Source organism: Astatotilapia calliptera, chromosome 23 (genome assembly GCF_964374335.1).
Source record: "Astatotilapia calliptera chromosome 23, fAstCal68.1, whole genome shotgun sequence".
Classification (NCBI taxonomy): domain Eukaryota; kingdom Metazoa; phylum Chordata; class Actinopteri; order Cichliformes; family Cichlidae; genus Astatotilapia; species Astatotilapia calliptera.
The window spans coordinates 25,390,423-25,412,226 of NC_137443.1; the positions used below are offsets into that span (position 1 = coordinate 25,390,423).

General features: G+C 40.2%; 2 protein-coding genes across 6 annotated transcripts in view; both read right to left on the minus strand.

The window, feature by feature from the left end:
• The window catches only part of ptprnb (protein tyrosine phosphatase receptor type Nb), a 56,529-nt gene extending 53,912 nt beyond the window's left edge, over positions 1-2,617 (minus strand). For all 3 annotated transcript variants that reach the window (XM_080297018.1, XM_026158534.2, XM_026158533.2), the window contains exon 1: positions 1,803-2,617. In XM_080297018.1, coding sequence (XP_080153144.1) covers positions 1,803-1,902 — 100 coding nt within the window. In that variant the 5' untranslated portion in view covers positions 1,903-2,617. The remainder of the gene's footprint in view (positions 1-1,802) is intronic.
• A 669-nt stretch (positions 2,618-3,286) lies between these two features.
• dnpep (aspartyl aminopeptidase) lies at positions 3,287-20,119 on the minus strand. 3 transcript variants are annotated; one of them, XM_026158538.2, is made up of 15 exons: positions 19,468-20,119; positions 17,586-17,676; positions 15,638-15,726; positions 13,005-13,118; positions 12,511-12,636; positions 11,523-11,647; positions 11,158-11,242; positions 10,744-10,851; positions 8,364-8,441; positions 7,853-7,933; positions 7,404-7,564; positions 7,204-7,243; positions 6,989-7,090; positions 5,895-6,062; positions 3,287-4,656 (listed from the first exon to the last, which is right to left on the minus strand). In XM_026158538.2, the coding sequence occupies exons 2-15, from the start codon at positions 17,665-17,667 to the stop codon at positions 4,606-4,608; spliced, it is 1,410 nt and encodes a 469-aa protein (XP_026014323.1). In that variant the 5' UTR covers positions 17,668-17,676; positions 19,468-20,119; the 3' UTR covers positions 3,287-4,605. The 3 variants fall into 3 exon arrangements, with proteins under 3 accessions (XP_026014323.1, XP_026014321.1, XP_026014322.1); XM_026158536.2 differs by lacking the exon at positions 19,468-20,119 and adding an exon at positions 18,028-18,162; XM_026158537.2 differs by lacking the exon at positions 19,468-20,119 and adding an exon at positions 17,884-18,022.
• Between the last annotated feature and the right edge of the window lie 1,685 nt (positions 20,120-21,804).

Genomic DNA, 21,804 nt, shown 5'->3' on the forward strand with positions numbered 1-21,804 from the left:
ACACGGTGACATACCAATGCTATTCCACTGTTTTTCACCACATTAGCACCACGCCACCTAACATTAGGTTTTTTTGCTAATTCCCAGATAGACACTGCTGTGTCATGAACATGTTACTCAACCAAACAGTTTTACTTACCTATACTAACCCTGGTATCCACGACAAACTTCATCAATATTTAATTTAATAGTTATTTTATACTTTTACTGAAACTTTCCAGGAAAAATGCTACCTGGGCTACTTTTGCACTTATATTTAATTAGGCTGTGCCTGTGGGTATAATGCTGCTGGCGCCTTGTTTCAATAGATTTATATTTCAAATTAGGAGGTGTATCATCTATTTATTTATTTATTCCTGCCTTGTCCCCTCTGCTGCTGTAACAATGTGAATTTCTGAACTCTGGGACTAATAAAGGCTATCTCATCTCATCTTATCTTATCTGCTTCATTAGCTCATTAGAAAAGAAGGATGGAAAATATGTAATTATCACACATTTTCTTGAAATGTTATTTAATTTTGAGGCCACATATCGCTGCTCCTACTACAATGACTACTTACTCGTGATGTCCACACAGGTTTGTTTCCATGTCCACAAACTGAATATAATCCCTGCCTTAAGCTCAGTCAGTAAAACTCTGGCTAAACAGAAAGCAGTAAAGAAAAATAGGATCTGCAGGCTCGCTTTGATGGTTTCCTGTACGTTTATGCACATTACTGACTTCATAATGTCTGATCTTAAGTCCCTAAATGCTTTTAAAGACATTTTCTTCATGAAGCACATCTTTATAGACCACAGTGCAAACAGCCCAAGCACCTGCAGGTGCTGCAGTCTGGATATGAATGTTTCTAACTGCTGCTTTATTAGATTCATGCTCAGCTTAATAAAACAGGCAGCAAACGTCTTGTCCATTTGGCTCTTTTTAAACTGCTCTGTTAGCAGACTGTGTGAACTCCTGCTGTTGCTATTTTTCACACTGTGGCAGTCACTCTACTTTGCATTTACAAGTCAGATGTTCGGCGTTGCCAAAACAATTTTCCACATAAAGACAATGAAGGGTGTTTTGATCCGGCTTTTAGCTCCTCTGGATTCTCATGGATCTTGCTGTGACCTCAGAGGCCCCTGCATGAAAATAACTCCCTGTCAGTTTCTACATCATCATCATGTTGGCTCCTTGTGAAGGCAAATTAACTGTGAACCAAAACAAACCAACCCAGCCCTCGCCCCTCCCTCTCTCTCTGCCTCTCCTGCTGCTGTTTTGGCTCTGTTTGTTTGTGATCAACAAAATGATTCATCTGAGCGCTCAGACACATCCGAGCCGACCCCTGGTCACAGCTTTTGCGTCACTCACGCAATTTAGCACCGAGGTAAACACCTCAGAGGCGGACAAACGGAAATGCAAGAACAGGCACTTCATGTGTTATTTCTATTCACTTTCTGCACTTTTTTATGCAGGAGTGTCAAAGCCGAGCAAAACTCGCTGAATCCAGATTATGTTCAACCGTATTTGAAAAACATCCAGTAGAGACAACGAGCAACTTTCACAAACCCCGCTGTGAATTTGAGTAAACGCCGATGAAAATAGGTTTTACACTCTTTAAAATATTTTGCAAAGAAAGTGAAACGTGAGCACAAAGTGCACCGAGGCGGCTCAGTGCTGCGGTCACTAACAGCGGGGAGCTACTCTTCGGGGAAATCGTGATTTACGCACCGCGCGTCGCAGGGTGGACAGATCCACTTTATTAAGAGGGAAGTGCATCTGTCTCCATCACATCGCATCAGATCCACGTCCACTCTCTTACCGTGTCGGGTGGCCGAGCACAGCCGGCAAGAGGCGGTGAGGAGGAGGAGGCACAGAGCTGCCCAGAGCCGCGGTGACCGCATGGTACATCCAACATCCATCGGAGCGAGGAGGGGAGAGCCGCCGCCGCCGCTGCGCTTCTACCAGCTCTCCATGTCAGAGGAGAAGCTGCTGCTGGAGGAGGGATGGAGAGGAAGAGTGAGGCTGAGAGACAGAGACGCAGAGAGAAAGAGAGAGCGAGGAGGGATGGGTGGATAATCCGAGCCACAGGAGGCGCTAAACTGCAAAAACTAAAGGAAACCTCATTAAAAGCGTCATTAAATCCAGAGTTTAAGTAGAAACAGCAGACGTAAAACTGCAAGAGGTGTCCGTAATATTTAGAAAATGTGCAAATTAGATGCATAATAAAAAAAATACAGGATGACTTAGTGGGGCTAACGTCATCATCTCTGACACTGTTTTTCAAACACACGCAAGTGTTTGCTATAGCCTGTATATAAAAGATGGACGTGGCCACGTGACATCAAACGTGACTGTTTTGAACTCAATTTTTAAGCTTTAATTATGTTTTCAGCCCTGTTCTTTTGTTGTCTTTTTTAATGTCACCATAAGTGACCATATTTGGACAAGCAGGTGCAGTGCTACGTTATTAGCTAATGCTTGAAAGCTTGGTTAGCAAGGTGCCCACTCCACATCACATTTTTGATTTCCACGATCCTGCCTGACCTTCACAGCACTATTCACACACTCGTCCTTCAAAGTTACCCCTACTTCTCTTTTCTTTGTACTATCAATCACATCACAAGTGATTGTTTTAAATTCATTTAATCGAGGGCTAAAGTTTCTATCCAGAGCTTTTAAGGCTCATTTGCAAAAATATGTGAACGGTTTTAAAGTCATCTGAACCACTTGAGATGTTTAAGGGTTAGAAAAACACAAATGCATAAACACTGAAAATATCCTCCTCTGTGTACCATGCATGTATTCGTTTGATCAAACTTGTTAAAATTATAAGTTTAAAAAGCTTTGAAAATTGTAATATTCAACAAAATGACAATAAAAACAACAAACTTATTCAATATGTTTTAACCAGCAGCCACAATTCTTTCTAATTTCACTTATTTCAGCATTCTTGCTTGTTTTTCACCTAATTTTTGTAATTTCAGGTGATTTATTTTGATGAATTCCCCAACAGGATTGTAATTGACTTTCTAACAGAGCCCATGAGACTAAAAGCAGGATTAAGGAGTGCCTTCTTCTTGCTGCATCTTGATATGGCTCATAAGTCCTCCTCATGCTGCCAAGAAACTGTCCGGCACTTGGCAGAGCGGCACATCCAGCTCCTCGCTGCATTTTATTAAAACAGAGGAGGTGAAATTCAATTACTGCAGCCTCTCCTGCAGCATGAAACGTTCACATTTACCTCCACTCCGTGTTTACCGACTCCACCAACAAGAAAATAATAAAAACAGGGCGAGACAGAAGGGATTTTAAACATTTTTTTCCAAAGTTTCTTCTACACAATTTCATTTCATAAGAAAGACATGAGGTCTTGAAGTAGTGCAGCTTTTTCGTCCGATATAATCGAACACAATTACAGCAAGATCAGATTTAAAACCTAGAATCATCCACACACAAGAAAAGACATTTTTATAAAAGGATTCAACCCACTCTCACTCCCACTCGATCACCTCAGAATCAGCTCATTTTATATAAAGTACAGTAACTTCAGTATATTTAATGTTACAGGCCCCTCGACGTGCATCATGGCATTATTTTTCCAGCATTTTTGATCTGTTCAAATTTCACAAGAACATATACACATTTAAGTTCTGCTCAGAACTGCAACAGAGCCAAATACACACCCAAAATCCAGTATCCCTGGAAAGCTCCAATCTGATTTAAATTGGTGACAAACATAAATAACATGTAAACATGATCAGGTGAGTCTGAGGTACAGGTGGGAACATCTGGTTCATATATCGCTAAGAGAGGACCACTGATCTCGATGCACTGAAAGTTAATTTGTTGCATTATTATATTTCTAAATCATTATACACAACATGTGAACTTCATGCGTCTCTGTTGGCATGTCGAAGTGTTCTTGGGCAAGACACTGAATCTCAAACTGCTCCCACACAGTACTGGAGTGTAAGTGTGTGAGATGGTGAAAAAGTGCTTAAAGGGGAGAGAATAAACCAATGTATGAATGTGGCTCAGAGTGTTAAAAGTTATTTCAACTGCAGAAGGAATCACGACTAGAAGACAAGCCTGGTATCCAAATGTAAGGAAAAAAGGAGACTTTTCATATCCTAAAACTTTTTTTAACAGGCCGCCTGTCACGCATGGTGATAATGTCCCTTAGAAGTTGACCCAAAGTGCACATTTGAAAGTTTTCACCAGCGAATCATCAGAAAACAGATCAATAGAAACAAGATTTACTCTTCAGATTTACACCCACTCAAAGTGCCACAAACTGATTTGGCTGCAGTTTTTAAAAAACTATTTAAATGTGCTTTTCAGCCCTGATAACGTCATGTGTACTCGAAGCTATGAAAGATCCAAAACACTAAAATGCTGGTTGAATTTTGCCTGGTTTCATTAAATATACCAAAGTTACTATATACTTTAAGAAAGTGTTGATTCTGAGGGGGTCAGGTGATTTTAAGATATGTTTTTTTGGCATTTAAATCACAAATAAAGCACTGCAGATTTGCAGAAGATTTTAAAATAATGCAGTCGTTCACTGAGAATGACATGTCTGTATAATCCTTTATTCCCGATCAGCTGTGGCTGTCCCAGCTCTAGTCAACGACCAGCGTGCTCCTCACGGTGGGAAACAACTCGAAGAAACCCTGAAGAAGCGAGAAGAAGCAGAAAACAGGAAGTGACAGCAAAGTTTAATATCACTAAGATTTTTTAAAGTAGATGAAAAAGCACAATAACAGGTAAAAATATAACCTAAAAGAACTCTGTCAAATGCCAGCAATGAGATCACTTAATTTGATTCTAATGTCACAGCTGGACAGTTCAAACCTGACATATTCTGACTAGAACTGTGACAAACGGATATTTCGTTGTCAGCTCAGGCGCTCATGACTATTTATCTCAGTAACTTAGGAGTTGACAAGTAGACATACATTAGTAAAGCACCATGGAGGTTCTCAAAATATTAACAATGTAAAGAGAAATGTAAGTTTATAAAATGTTCAATAATTGGCTTATACAGGCTTAAAAATGACTGAACAGGCCCCAGATTGAGAGCCTTGGTTTGAACAGACAGAAAGATAAAAAATAGCATAAAGCGCTTTTCCAAACTCAAATAAACAACAGCAAATAAAACATGGCATAATCAATAAAAAAAGGTTTAAATCAATTTAATAAAATATGTAGCTTGTGCGGTGTAGCGAGGATGGGGGCGATGTGGTGTTTTGTTTCGATTGAGATAGCAGAGATGGATGGGCAGCGGCTCCAAACATGATGAGTCCAAAGCATGGAAGCATATATATATATAAAAACATAAAAACATAAAATGGGACCAAGGACTAAGCCTTGGGGAACTCCACATGAGAGGTGGCTGAGGATGAGGAAAATTCTGTCTTTACAAGATAAAGGGATCTGTTTGATAAGCAGGAGCAAGGCAAGAGACGTCTCCATTAAACAGAAACCAAAAAGCCAAAAGATGTAAGACAAAGTTAAAGTGTTACATCTGAGAAGTTGAGGCCAGTGTCTGTATGTTAAAGTTTATTTAAGCAACTTTCAAAAGTAGCTGCAGACTTACGACAAAGTACTGAAACAATGATAAGAACAATTAAAGTCAGTTGTGTTTTACCATGTAACCATCACTTTTGGTATTTATACTTCATTAATCACGTCCTTTATAGAAAACATAAATTTACAAGGTCATGAATTAGGGGAGACACACAAATCTTACCTAAGCAACAGAGAATGTTTGGATTAAACTGCTGATGAAGCTGCCAGATCTTGCAGGAAATCCAAACTTTATGAAGCTATTATGTGTGTGAATTCAAAAGTAAAACCAGCTGGTCTATTAATTAGCTCTACATAATTCACACCCAATTTGATCTGTTACCTTGAAAAGGGTGGTGCTCTGCAGGACACTGGATGTACAACACATCTCCCTGATGGAGTGCATGGAGAGCTGCGGGGAGCCGATGTCCACCACGGGGACGCCGAGACGGGCCGCCAGGATGGGACCGATGGTGGTTCCACAGGGGCTGTCGTTACGGACCATCACGTCCTACAAGAAGACCAACAGGAACGCTCAGACTATTAAGTTAGAGTAAAAATAAAAACTGCCTCTAGTGGGTATTAAGAGGCACTGCAGGTCAAGGAGCAAGGAAAGGTGAAACGAGTTACACTATATAAAACAGCAAAGTGCATTAATAACGCTCATGAATTGAAATGAGAATAGTGTAAATAAATTTGGTGTGACCACCTTTATTCTTCAGCACAGTCTGAACTCTCTTACTCATTTCTTTAAGTAATCGATAGTTTTTTATTCCTGCCAAGTCTTCTTTTGTCCTCCAATTCTCCAGTTTCCTCAGATTTTTTTAGTGTGTCCTTATATGTCAAGTTTTCAGCTAATAGCTCTTTAGGAATCACCTTGTTGGTACAAAAATATTATTTTATGTCCGTCAAACTGTGTTAACTTTGGTATTTCATAAATTCAAATAAAGAAAGGAGAACAAATAATGTGCTTTTGTGACAGGCTGCTAGTAACAGATTGCATTTAAACTCGGTCCTTTACCCAGTGGTCCTTTTGTCTGATTATTTTACAAATACATTCCACTTCAATAAAATGACATTCTTGGGTCGATCCATTTGTCACATTTTATTTTATTGTTTAAATCGAACCTGATGCTGCCACAGTCTCTTCCTCACAGTGAGGGATACAGCTTATTAACGTAACACTAGTATCCATTGGTATCAGTAATGGAACTGGAGAAGCTGGATCTTTGCAACTAATTCCAGGACATAACATGTAAACATCTGGAAAAATCTGGAAATGTGCTTTTACACAAATACTGGTATCACAGAAAACAAGCTGAGTTCTTCATGAATTACAGTGACATAAACGCCACCGTTTTAATTCCTGTTTCTTAACTTTTACTGCAAACAGTCTTCTACAATCACACAAATGCCATCACTCAGTTCTCAATTTACCTGCAGCGGCACGTTGACCTTGCTGGCCACCTCTCTGACAATGGAGGCGGTGACAGCCGTAGTTGCGTAACGCTGGTTGCTGTTGAACTTGATTACCGGACCCTTAAACAAAAAAACAAACAAACAAACAAAAAAAAAAAAAAAAAAAAAATCACACAGGAAATCAACCACCTGGTGAGTCTCCTAAACTTTAAATAGCAATTAAATTGACTCACCTTGTGAAAAGCCGGCCGGTGGTTCTCCTCATGTTTCTCCCTGAGAGGAAACAAAATTAAAAACATATCAAACTAGAATACAAATGAAGACCAGCGATTACAGGTTTTATCTGATCTTAATGATCTAAAACGCCTTCTTTTTCTCGAATGACCGTTTAGTGCAAATGTCTGAGAGCACGTAATCTCATGCCGATACTGACTGGTAGTTGGGGTGCACGGCGTGCGCCATGTCAGCGCTGATCATGAAGGAGAGCGGCGCCGCCTGCTGGAAGGCGGTGAGGTTGGAGGGGGAGGAGGCGAGGCGGCTGAGAATGAGCTCTGTCAGGTTGGACTGAGCGCCCTGAGCGCTCTCTGATCCCACCTACAGGAAACAGGCCACACTGTAAAAAATACACCCAGGTAGTTTCACCTGCAGGCGATGACATCATTCTTCATCGCTCTGCTGGTTGTTTTCACGTTTTTTCACGTGAGATATCCAGAGCAAACAGCAGCTTCGCATCATCTCAGAATCACCTGCAGAGGAGCTTTTAATTATTATTATTATTACTGTTTAATTATGAGACACTAAAGCTGCTGTTTGCCTGCTTCTCTGGTATCCTGGCTGCCCCACACTGGCCCAGTCTCCTCTCTAAAAGCTTGGTGGACTCACCTCCTCGTTGTCGTACAGAGTGATCATACGGACGTTGGGATCTTTAGCCAGAGAGTCTGCTGTGCAGGACTCCATCAGCCCCTGAGCAAGAAAGAGGAAGTGAGGACTGAGAAACGTGGCTCGGTGTGATTAAAAACCTCCGTCTGCTTTGTGAGATATGTGAAAAACATTTGGGAGAGTCTTTGTGAGGAAGAAATTAGCACGAGTTCATTTAACTGAATCCCAGCTTAATGCCAGTTATTTACATTTTCATTCAGAGCATTCAAATGTTAAAGCTTTTAAAGTAAATCTTTCCATTATTTTTAAACTAAACAACAGAACAAAACACATTTGCTGCATTTAATGTTGAAGAACTATAAATAAACTGAAAATATACATATAAAGGTTTTTTTTCAAGCAGTGGGAACAAAATGAAAGACACAAGAAGAAAAAGAGAAATAAATCCTTTTTCTTTTTCTGGCCTGGTAGTAAAAGTGAAATTGTGCTTGCAGCAGGTGGAAAAGCGACTGACCCGCAGGGCGCAGTAGCAGCTGTGCAGGTTGTCCAGACGAGGAGAGTAAATGAACTCCTCGTACACGCCTCCTAAAGCCTGCAGAGACAAGAGAGGAAGGCGCCGACTCACGTTTTGTTACTAGACTTACAGAACATAAACGGTCAGATTTAAAAAAAACTTTAAACTCTGTTCAATCTCATATACATAACTCACACTGGTACAAAGAGACTGTAAGTACCATCATAACTCTCCACTGTTTCAAAGGAGCTTGCAAAGAAAGGCGTCTGGACTTCTTTAAATTACTTGAAGACGTTTCACCTCTCATCCGAGAAGCTTCTTCAGTTCTAAGGTCAAATGGTGGAGAGTCCCAGATATAAACCTAGTGGGAGTGACCCCCCACAGAGGGACAAAAGGACCCCCTGATGATCCTCTCAGTTCCTTAGAACTGAAGAAGCTTCTCGGATGAGAGGTGAAACGTCTTCAAGTAATTTAAAGAAGTCCAGACGCCTTTCATGCAAGCTCCTTTGACTACGATGACCTGGATGACTAAGAACCTTCACAGACATATCTCCACTGTTTCAAATATAGTCACCAACGCTGCACAAATTTTACTCCAGCAAGTAGTCCCTATCAAACATGCCTGGAATAAGTGAGCAGAATGAGAGTCTGCCCTTTCGACCCTCTTTCATAAAACTGTTGAGGAGTTTCATTTAAACCGAGGCTGGAAGTCTCACAGAGTCCTCGAGGTGAAAAACAGAGTGTGAGGAGAAGCTCCTGTATGCCTTATAGTGTGTTTGAATCTGGAAGACTGCTTTCTCTCATCTGATCAATATCACTAAAATTAGAAATCCTGTCTCAGAGTGATGCTGAAAAAAATAACTGGTACATTTATTACTTCATTGTAACATCTTATCATTATGAAGCTGTTCTAAAAGCTCTCTGAAAAGCCTCCGGTTGATCCCAAACACATCAAAGAACTGAATTTAAAATCCTTCTTCTCACACACACTACTCTGAAAAGCCTCGAGTCCCCATCATTTCTTTACATTTTGCTTCCAGACTTTGCTGTAATTTTGAAAGTGCTTGTAAGCGACAATTCTCCCAACTTTCTGAAGCTCTTTCAAAGTGTTTCTTTGGACAGCTGTTGCTTTTTCAGTCCAATCGTTGTACCTTACCATTTTTAGTTAATCCTTAACGCTGACCTATGAATCATTCAAGCATGAAAAGGGTACCTTACTCAATTATCAACTTAGCAAAGAGCCAATTTTGAATTGTATCTTCATGCAGAAAAACACAATTTGTTACCATTTCTTTAGTTGAATCTATGAAAAATCCCAAACACAACACAGTTTGACAGACATGAAATAGTATTTTTCACCAGCGAGGTGATTCCCAAAGAGCGGTTAGCTGAAAACTTGGTGTCTCTCAGCATGGTGTGCAGCGTGTCCTTAAAAAAACAATTGAGGGACCCGTACAAGTGGAGGACAAAAAAAAAGAAAAAGAAAAAAAAGAAGTGGCATATTTCTGCATGCTTCAATAAATTGCTGCGCGCATTTCATACGTTCTTAGCAAAAATATAAAGATATGAGGGGTGACTCAAGACTTTTGCACAGTACTGAATAATCAGAGCCCATCATTTCTTGTCTAAACTGTATCACATCAACAGAGCACTTCGCTCTCAGACTGCAGGCTTACTTGTAGTTCCTGGATATTTAAAAGTAGAATGGGAGGCAGAGGCTTCAGCTTTTAGGCCCCTCTTCTCTGGAATAAGCTCCCAGTTTGGACTCAGGAGACAGACACCATCTCTACTTATAAAATTAGGCTTACGTTTATAAGCTTCTCTCTCTCTCTCTATCGGTAGGTCTTTACAGTATGAAGCACACTGCCACTCTAAAAACTATACTCAAATTAATCTAACTTACTGGAATAAAATCAGAGCCATAGAAGCTCCATCTCAACTTGTTTTATTCACACATCTGAAATGAAACCTGACATAAGATGTTTTAGAGTTTTAGTCGCGTTAAGTTTCTCTGAAATGCCTGCAGAGTCAACCTGAGCTAACTGTGCAGACATCGCTCTCCTTCCTTTGTTGTGACAGATACTTAAGCCTACTAATGCAATTGATGGCATTTTCAAGCTAAATCTTGAGTGTGCCCAAGCCTCAGTCTGCCTTCATTTATCAGTTCGTCCACATTTCTCTTCATGCTGGTTCTTCTTGGCAGTCAAACACATGATCATTTTGGATCTACTGACCTGATTCAAACAAATTCTGCATGTGTTTGTCTTGGATTCTGTGCCAGCTGTCATAAAACTGATTAAACTAAAGACATCGGCCGACTTCCTGGGATCATCACTGCATTGAAAGTGACAGGAAGTCAATGGTTTACTCGCGGACTCACCGCAGGCTGCGTGTCAGCCAGACACAGCTCAAAGTCCAGCAGAGCTTCTGGCTCGACTCCCAGCTCCGAGCACAGCACCTTCACCAGCGCTGGGTGGTGTTTCTCCGCCTGAGGAAGGGACACAAAGCACAACGCAGCATCTTTAAGACTCATGTTCGTGATGTCAGCTGAAAGGACGCGGTTTATCTTTAGCTTTCAGACACCAAATCTGATAGATTATCTTTTCTTATTCCAGAGATTACTCAGGCCTCAAAATGATCTAAATATTTGGCATTTCCCAGCTTCTGCAGGCCAAGGTATCTCAGCATTTTAAGGTATCTGAAAGAGCTTTTAATACCAATTTTTTACCCAAATTTTGGATGAATGAATGTAATCCCATTCAGGGCTTTTTACAGATCTGTAGGTTGGGGTTACCGTGCTGGCAGCAGAGGAGGCGTCTCCAGAGGACGCCGAGCCTGTCTCCAGTTCCTCCTGGACGGCAGTGGCGATGATGGGCACACTGAGACAGATGAAACATACCGACTATAAACCAAAGCTCATCTCAAAGTCACATCAATGATGGACTAAAAATAGAACAAGAAAAGGCAATGACACACAGGCTTCCCTGCCTATCTATGACATCACGCAGATCCAAGGGTAGAATAGAAGCCCGAAATAAAGTGTTCACGGGGATTAGGTTTTATTATTTGTGCCTGTGTCCATGTTTAATATGAGCTTCCACTGTAACAAATTCAATAAAAGTGGTGCATTTCATAGAAGTGTTGCGTTTAGTAACTGACAGGTGGTTCTCCTTGTTGGGCCCGAAGGAGTCGTTGATGTCCCGCTGCAGGTGGATGGCCAGGTGAGGGATCCTGAGCAGAGGCCTGGAGACGTGAACGAGTCGATTCACCAGCTTACCGCCACTCTGAAGTAAAAAATATGGAGTTTCCATCATATCAAAAGGACATTACATAAACTAACTGTGGGCCACATTTAGCTTGGAAAACAGGATCCCAGTTTACGGTTCTACATTGATTTGTTAATTATTTTCTGGCCAAAGTTGAACAGGGATTCCTGCATGCACACATTAAGAGGAAATCAACAGTATGGATCATGTAATCAGAAACAGTTGTGAATATGTCACTGTTGTCGAAGCTCCTACTGATTGTTATATTGTTTTTTTTCCCCTCAACGGACTCAACAGAAGATGATCCCACGCTGCTTCAATAATGTTAAGGTGACTGATAGTGGTCTTTGTAAAAGGTATTGCCTGTCTGAATTTTCTGAATCGTGCAGCTGCGTTTTTGTGATGTTTTGCTGTAAAAAGCGATTCGACTACTCATTTAAACGGGTTTACTGTTGTGTCACAGTCTGGCTCGAGCTGACAGCTGTAGGCGAGACATTTAGCCTCTCGTCCTCAGTGGTGCGCTCGATAAATGTCATCAAAAAAAGCAGCACCGAAGTTTGACATTTTATAGAGGAATGGGTCAAAGCTGATGGTCAGGCTCCGCATAGAAAGCAAACCAGTTTCCTGATTAGAAAGAAAATGGCTTCATGTTTTTGGTCATAAATTTACATACATTTTATTTTACAGAAAAATAGCTACATATTTATATCAAATTTAAGACCAAAACCTTACAATTGAGCCTTACAATGAATTTAACATTTCTGTAAGTTATATTCTGTACAGCTTAAAAAAAATAAAAAAAAAAACAAACCCCAAAGAAAACCAGACAGCACAGATTTAATAGTAAGCCACAGAAGTAAACATAAAAACAATCACACTACCTTGACCATAACGCGGCCTGCGATGGTGAGATCACGGTCAAACCAGGTGTTCCAGATTCCGCCGCCGTAGCACTCCACGCCGACCTGCAGACAGCCCTGCTTGGTCCTCTTAGACCTCGGCTTCACCTGGAAGCACAAACACAATCAATAATCTCACAATCAAAAAATAAACACAATCATGATTTTTCTTCCCTTCTTTTGGTACAAAGAATTTGGATGAGGTTGCCTCAGTTTTCAGATTATTCTAAGACCTTAAAATGACTAAAACAAAACCATGTTGGTTCTCCAGACAGACGCAGCATTTCCTTTGGCGTCCACCCTCCTAAACATGAGAGGAAGAAGCTGATAGTAAAATAAAAACCATTCCTCATGACTCTCGGCATCGGCTCAGCTTCACTCTCCTCATGTTTCAGCTCCTCCCCGCTATGGTTTGGCTTTGCATCCAGAGTGGAAGCAAAGAGCTGATACAGGTGAATGAGTGGGCGGAGTCTCACCCTGAGGCAGGGGCTGTCTGTGTGGGCGCCGATCATAGAGAAGCCGTTTCCCGGCAGGTAGCGTCCACCCACCGCAAAGGCAATGAGGCTGGAGAAGTTCCTGGTCACAAAGTACTGCAGAGAGAAGACGGGAAAGACGGCAAATTTATCCCCATTATGGTCTCCCTTGAAGCAAGTCCACCAATCAGAAACAACCTGCTTGTGATTGGTAGATTCAAATGGAGAGAGCAAATGGAAAACTATTTAAACAGCAGTTAACCTAACACGCATGTCTTTGCACTATAGGAGGAAACCTACAGATGCACATTTTTCAAAATAAAAGCTTCTGTTAGGAAGCTATTATGACAGGAAGCATCATGAAATTCAGCCATATGCAGATAAATTAAATACCCCCACTTTATTATAACTTAACAGAAATCTCAAACACAGTTTCAAAATAATGTGTTCTTATTCTTTTTCAAAATAAAAAATTCCGTTAGTTACAGTAACTTGTCAGGATGTGAAATGAAAGTCAGATATTCAAAGCAAAAGACCCTCAGCTGTTATAGAAATTCACCAGAATATCATAAAGGGTCATTTTTTTCTAAATAAAAGGTCCCCAGTTACTTTTGGGAAATTATGAGGACATTCAGACATATGCAAAACTTTGAAAATTAAATCCTTTGATTGTTGCAGAAAATGAATAAAATTATAGAAATTCACCAGGATAATTTTCCTTCGTATTAAAAGTCTACCTGACATACACATAACACACAAGGTAAAGGACTTCAGGATGTTAAAATACACATTTAATGTTCAAAATAAAAGACCCTTAACTGTTATAGAAATTTACCAGGATACTTTAAAGGGTCTCTTTTTCCCAAAACAAAATCGAATGTCAGATTTTCAAAACAAAAGCCCCTAGACGTTTACAGACATTTATCATGATACTTCCAAAATAAAAGCCCTTGGATAGTTAGTGAACATGGTCAGATTTTACAAATACAAATTCTGAAATTTCAGCATATACAGGGAGTGCAGAATTATTAGGCAAATGAGTATTTTGTCCACATCATCCTCTTCATGCATGCTGTCTTACTCCAAGCTGTATAGGCTCGAAAGCCTACTACCAATTAAGCATATTAGGTGATGTGCATCTCTGTAATGAGAAGGGGTGTGGTCTAATGACATCAACACCCTATATCAGGTGTGCATAATTATTAGGCAATGTCCTTTCCTTTGGCAAAATGGGTCAAAAGAAGGACTTGACAGGCTCAGAAAAGTCAAAAATAGTGAGATATCTTGCAGAGGGATGCAGCAGTCTCAAAATTGCAAAGCTTCTGAAGCGTGATCATCGAACAATCAAGCGTTTCATTCAAAATAGTCAACAGGGTCGCAAGAAGCGTGTGGAAAAACCAAGGTGCAAAATAACTGCCCATGAACTGAGAAAAGTCAAGCGTGCAGCTGCCAAGATGCCACTTGCCACCAGTTTGGCCATATTTCAGAGCTGCAACATCACTGGAATGCCCAAAAGCACAAGGTGTGCAATACTCAGAGACATGGCCAAGGTAAGAAAGGCTGAAAGACGACCACCACTGAACAAGACACACAAGCTGAAATGTCAAGACTGGGCCAAGAAATATCTCAAGACTGGTTTTTCTAAGGTTTTATGGACTGATGACATGAGAGTGAGTCTTGATGGGCCAGATGGATGGGCCCGTGGCTGGATTGGTAAAGGGCAGAGAGCTCCAGTCCGACTCAGACGCCAGCAAGGTGGAGGTAGAGTACTGGTTTGGGCTGGTATCATCAAAGATTAGCTTGTGGGGCCTTTTCGGGTTGAGGATGGAGTCAAGCTCAACTCCCAGTCCTACTGCCAGTTTCTGGAAGACACCTTCTTCAAGCAGTGGTACAGGAAGAAGTCTGCATCCTTCAAGAAAAACATGATTTTCATGCAGGACAATGCTCCATCACACGCGTCCAAGTACTCCACAGCGTGGCTGGCAAGAAAGGGTATAAAAGAAGAAAAACTAATGACATGGCCTCCTTGTTCACCTGATCTGAACCCCATTGAGAACCTGTGGTCCATCATCAAATGTGAGATTTACAAGGAGGGAAAACAGTACACCTCTCTGAACAGTGTCTGGGAGGCTGTGGTTGCTGCTGCACGCAATGTTGATGGTGAACAGATCAAAACACTGACAGAATCCATGGATGGCAGGCTTTTGAGTGTCCTTGCAAAGAAAGGTGGCTATATTGGTCACTGATTTGTTGTTGTTTTGTTTTTGAATGTCAGAAATGTATATTTGTGAATGTGGAGATGTTATACTGGTGTCACTGGTAAAAATAAATAATTGAAATGGGTATATATTTGTTTTTTGTTAAGTTGCCTAATAATTATGCACAGTAATAGTCACCTGCACACACAGATATCCCCCTAAAATAGCTAAAACTAAAAACAAACTAAAAAACTTCCAAAAACATTCAGCTTTGATATTAATGAGTTTTTTGGGTTCATTGAGAACATGGTTGTTGTTCAATAATAAAATTATTCCTCAAAAATACAACTTGCCTAATAATTCTGCACTCCCTGTACAGTTGAGAGTGCAATCTTGTGCGAACCATTTAGATTTCCGTTCTACTACTTTTTACCCCACCTTGCTGGCTGGCTTGATGTCCCACTGCTCCGTCTCCTTGAGCTCGATGAACCCAGCCTCCAGCAGATGCCGGCGACATTCTTCAACCACTGCAGGGCGAGAAAGTGGAGGAAACATGAAGTTTATTTGGTTTTGTTAAAGTCAAACTGATCTATGCAGTCTGACTACATGCCTTACTGTCAGTTCTGGGCGTTATTTGTCATGATTACTTTTCAACGCTGATTAAAGTACTGAGACAACAGAGACTGAGTTTTAGAGACCTCACTGTCACATTTAACTACTCCTCAGTAAATCAATGGGAGCCATTTTCTACTTTTCAGTTGTTTTTCAAACTAGTGAAAACTCAGATTTTGTTAAGCCTAAAATGAGGTAGAGATGAGTTTCAGAGCAAAGACATGACTTTAAAATGTCTATCTCTTCTCAACCAAGTGTGCGAAAGCTATTTAAAAGATGCTACCAATTCAATAATTAAATTACCAAAATAAACCAAAAAAAGTGCAAAACGTTATTACCTTTTGCACTTCATTCCCGTTAAGGAACTGAAAAATTATTTAAATTCTTTGGTTCTTTATTTGTTCTTGGGGATAGAGTTCAGAGGGCAAAGGCTGTAGACATGATGAAATATCTGTTCCATCTCAATCTTATCTCTCTGGCTCAAAGGTGATCTGAACTGCATCTCAGCTGGTTAATGCTGAAACATGAGGACCCGTTTATGCTCTGATTACAACAGAGAGACACTCGCCGTCTTTCCTATCAAACTCAACCTGCTGCCTTCTCTTCACTGATTCTCACTGGTTTTAAAGCACAAAAGCAACAAACTGTCAGCATAAAAAACTTGGTGGGAGGAAAAACAGGTGTCAAATTTAAAATTACACCACAAAGAAAAGAGTGGCATACCGTGGACTCCTATAATGCATGTGTCATGTACAACATATTGAACTGGATAGTATGTGACTGGACCTGCTTTACTGAAGTTGTTTTACTTTCAGCTGCTTGTTAAACAAACTTTATTAAATGAGAAAACTTTCTCTTTAGAGACAGAAAATAAACCTCAGTTTCCAGCTGGGCATTTATTATAAGAGCAATGGTAAATTCAAATAACTGCTTAATTTTTCAATAATTTCAATAAAAATAATTTTCAATAATAATTTCAATAGATTTTTGTTAATTTAATGGTGTTTTTTCTTTATTACCTGTTTAAGTATTTTCCATGTATTTGTTTCAGTTTTTTGTAATTTTACCAGTTCTTTCTCAGAATTTTCCCCTTTTTTAATTTTGCCAATTTTCTTGTAAATGTCATCTTTTTCCTCATGAATTTGTAGGAGGATTTTTTTTCTAATGCATTTTTCATTTTTTTTCCATCTTGATAGAATTTTATTTATATCTTTTCTTATGAATTACAAGTTTTCCTTGTAAATTTGGTAGTTCTTTCCCTCAGAAATGGGTGGCAATGTTTACCACATGCACATTTTGTGTAAATTTGCAATATTAATCTTGAAATTTCCAAATTTCTTTTCCTCAAATCTTTAGCCACCTCCAGCTCCTTCTTTTTTCCCCATTTATTCATTTTCCTTCTGTGGCTCTAATGTACTGCCAATACAAATATGCCAGTAAGACTCTCAATAAGCGAGCTACAACAGCCATGCACCAGTAACATTTTTAAGAAGTTGGACTTTTTCTTATTATGCTTACTAAGTACTGGACATGGTCGCCGAAGTAAAAGCCTGCCTCTGACAACACGGAGAAGGTTTGCAATAATACTTTACCTCATATAAACGGGTGCTGAGCTTCAACAGGACTTTAAATTCAAAGATTTATAAACTGAGTTTGGTTCGGTACAGTTTGGAACTTGGATAAAAAACATTCAACGCTGCCATGTACGTAAGTTCCGTATGATACATATTTTATTACATTTGAAGGGATAAATCCAGAGTTTTGCAGACTTTACCGTGATACGGAGACACTCCTCTGTTGACAAACTGCAGAAACTCTTTGGCTGCTGACTGCACGGCCTCTTTGGAGCTCTTCATGATCAGCGACTAAAGGGGGGAAAAGTATAAAAAGTGTGAAAACTGTGCGCAATAAAGAATAACTTGATCACAGTAAACGCGACAGCAAAGCTAGCAAGATCTTAGTAATCGTGACAAACAGCTAGCGCCTAATTTCAACTTCGGACTGTAAGTTGAGTTCTTATGTAGGATCTGTTTTTGTCCGATAATGGAACTAACTATGTTTTGCTAGCTAACCTAATCGGGACACCCCGAGCTTTCAACGTCTTCTTCGTCACTCTTTTTTTCTTTTTCTTTTGCGACTAAAGTCAACACAGTTGTAAGTGAGGAAGCACCGCCTCCACGTGACGGCTCCACAGTAATCATTGTTATGGCACTTACCTGCATTAACCGGACTTTGATATTCTGAAATGGTACAAAGAAGACGAGCAACGACAGATTAGCTGACAGCGGCGGAGAAAGGAGCAGAGTCACAAACAGCGCAGCAGCGACACCCAGCGGCCAGGAGGCGCAATGGAACTCTCACAGGACTCCGCTTTCAGACTAATTCCTTCATTTAATTATTAATATCAGTCATTACACTTTGTACTGGGTCACTTTTGTGATATATTTTACTTTATTATACCCTGAATTGAAATTTTTAGGTACACTTTGCTAGTACCAAATTGGAGCCACTTTTTTTGCCTTTGGAGCTGCTTCAATTCTTCATAGCATAGATTCAACAAGGTACTAAAAACATGACAGCATCACACAGATGCTGCAGATTTGTCAGCTGCACATCCATGATGACAATCTTTTGTTCCACCACATACCACAGGTGCTCTATTGTGGAGGTTATTTTAGTACAGTTAGCTTATGTTCAAGAAACTAGTTTGACATGATTTAAGCTTTGTGACATTTTCTCCCTCATAAATGCAGCTCACTGGATATTTTCTCCTTTTCTGACCATTCCCTGTAAACCCTAGAGATGGTTGTGTGGGAAAATCCCAGCAGATCAGCAGTTTGTGAAATACTCAAACCAAGAACCATGCCACATCCAAACTTAAATCACCTTTCTTCCTCATTCTGATGCTCAGTTTGAACCTCAGCAGGTCATCCTGACCGTGTTTAGATACATTTGGGAATTGCTTTAATATTATTGGCTGATCAGATATTTGTGTTAACACCCACACTGCTACAGAAAAAATCAGCACAGCAATCAGCTGTTTTAAAATAATACCAAAAGCAGCAGCATACAGAGGCTTCAGATACTGACAAGAGCTTAAACTAAATTCCTAAAATCCATCATTTTCTGTCTTTTTGCAGTGCCAATAACAGATTTAAAATTGCAATGCATTGTTGAGACTTGTGTGTTTCATTAGGCAGACTAACAGAGCCAAATCACCCTCTTTTTTGTTCTCATTTGGTTTTATTTTCTATCTGGAGACCTCTGTGTTTATGCTCCATCCCCCCACCATGCTGCCATTCATCACTGTATCACCAGGGGAACCATCCTTATATAGTCCTGAACACCAAGGGAGGAGGAGGAAGAGGAGGAAAGGCAGAAAATGCTGAAGAGAGGTTTACTTCAGCTGTCAGCTCTTGAGGAAGCCCAGAGGGATGAAAATACATACTCACACATTAGCATTCAGACTTTATTAATAGATGTGAGATCAGTGGAAGTGCTGAACACATTCAGATCGTATGGGATTTAGAATAGTCCTCACACAGAAAATCACAGGATAGATCAATTAGGGAAAGCTTACAGTTATGTTTTAAAGTTAGGCAACCTCTAGTGGCCAGAGTGACAAAGTGGTTGTGAAATATATGTAGAGTAGTTACCTTCAGACTGGACTGGATAAGTGGTAGAAAATAGAATAACTACTGGTTCTTAGATAGTTGGTTCTTGTTCTTGTTCTAGTTGCACATTGCCAAAGTTCCTTCAAGGCCAAATTTGATCAAGTATTTTTTTGTGTAATCCTGCTGACAGACAATAAACAAACCAAACAAACAAGCAAAAAACAAAAAAAAACTTAAACGAAAACTTAGAAAACTCCAAACAGCAGTAACGTCACTGAAGTCTTTCCACCGCTTATGCCTGAATGGTTGGATGGATGGTAAGATGCACTTGAAACTGTCATGAAATGGCAGGCAGCAGGAAGGACCCAAATGCAGAACTCAAAACACAGGGATGAACTGAAGGAGGCTGCTTTATTGCAGTGGCACAACTTACAATACCAAACTAAAACCTAGAAACTAATAACAAAAAACTGGGAAACCACAGCCGGTGATTCCAGGGGGCACAACAGGAGAAACCCAAAAACCAACACTGACAGAAAGAAACACAGGGCTAAAATACACTGAGGGATAACGAGGGAATGGGACACAGGAGGAGAGCACAGCTTGGACTGATCACACTTGACGAGACTAAATGGAGTCAAGGCTAGAAACACAGACGTGAGACAAAGGACCGTCAAAGTAAAATGACACGAACACAAGGGGAGCACAGAGAACACCTAAACACTGGAAGAAAAATAACAAAAAACAGAAATCTCTAAAATATTAATAAACACAAAACATAAACATGGAGTCACCAGACTCCGGACCATGACAGAAACACAGAAAACTGAGTTGTTTAACGTGTATTTAACATAGTAAAAACAAGTTTGTTCCAGTTCAAACCATGACAACATGAGCACTGAACTCCAGTTCCCTGCTAGAGATGCATGGCTCTCATCAATCAGGAATGCCTGCATGGAGAATCAAAAACTGCTGTGACTTTTCATTTGGAGGATTTGTTGTTGGAATAATTTCTTGGTATGAGCATCAGGCCTTAATTGCAATCACTTTATAACAATAATGATAATAACTAGACATGCTAGTGGACCTGAATAAACGAAGGCTTCATTGCCTTTAGTTTACAGTTTTGCTCTTGGAGAGGACACTAATGACCTACTAGAGAGATACATTTCCAGGTGCAAGTCAAGGTGCAGTATATTAAAATAAATACTCCAAAGGTGAGCAATGCCATGAACTATATAAACAAGATGTAGCACGTCCAGGTGGTGTTGTGTAGTTTGATGGCCACAGGTAGGAAAGATTTCCTGTAGTGCATCATGGTGTAAAGACTCTTTTGCTAAACTGTCCAGCACCTCATTGAGAGGGTGTGAAGGCTTATCAGTGTTTCTTACACCTGTAAATGGTAAATGGCCTGCATTTGTATAGCGCTTTTCTAGTCCATAGGACCCCAAAGCGCTTTACACTACATTCCGTCATTCACCCATTCACACACACATTCACACACTGGCGATAGCAAGCTACATTTGTAGCCACAGCTGCCCTGGGGCGCACTGACAGAGGCGAGGCTGCCGGACACAGGCGCCACCGGGCCCTCTGACCACCACCAGTAGGCAAACATGGGGTTATGTATTAAGGAGTCAAGCTCCATTTCCACAACCTTACTGACCTAGATAGGTTTGTTAGGTCTGTTAGCATCTGCACCGTCCACACCAGAGCATGGAGGGTGGTGCTGGCCATAAAAGACCCAACATTCAGCTACAGGAGGTTAAATGTCAGGTGGAAGGATGAGGATTAAGTCTATTTTCATGGCAATTCAGTGGACTGAAATAATCTAAATTGATTTATTTACAGGCTTGAAAGAAAACTTAAAAAAATAAATGGAAAAAAAATCATTCCCCCCCCCCAAAAAAAAGCTGGTGGTAACTTGTGCTAACTGAGTCTACAAAAGACTATGAATTTGACTCATTTCATACAGCCACAATAGACATAATAATAAAAGTCTACAAGAATAATCATTAAAATGATTAATAAAAGCACATCTGAGAAATGTGTTTCTTCCTGTTAGCCTGGTCAGAAATGAATGTGTTAACTGTTTCTACATTGCCGTCGAATTAGCTTAATTATCTGACAAAAAACATGATGGAATGACAGAACCTTTCCTAATCAAAGTTCATATGGTTATTAGACTTCTGCATAAGTGTTTGGTGACAGGGGAGGAAATGTCATTCCTGAAAAAACTACTAAACAGTAAAATACAAAAAGAACAACAAACCAAAACTATAACCAGGATCAAAGGAAAAGCAAACCATGATGCAACAAACAGAAAGAATAACCAGATAATATCTAAAACAAGAACACCCAGAGTGCGCACCTCCACCT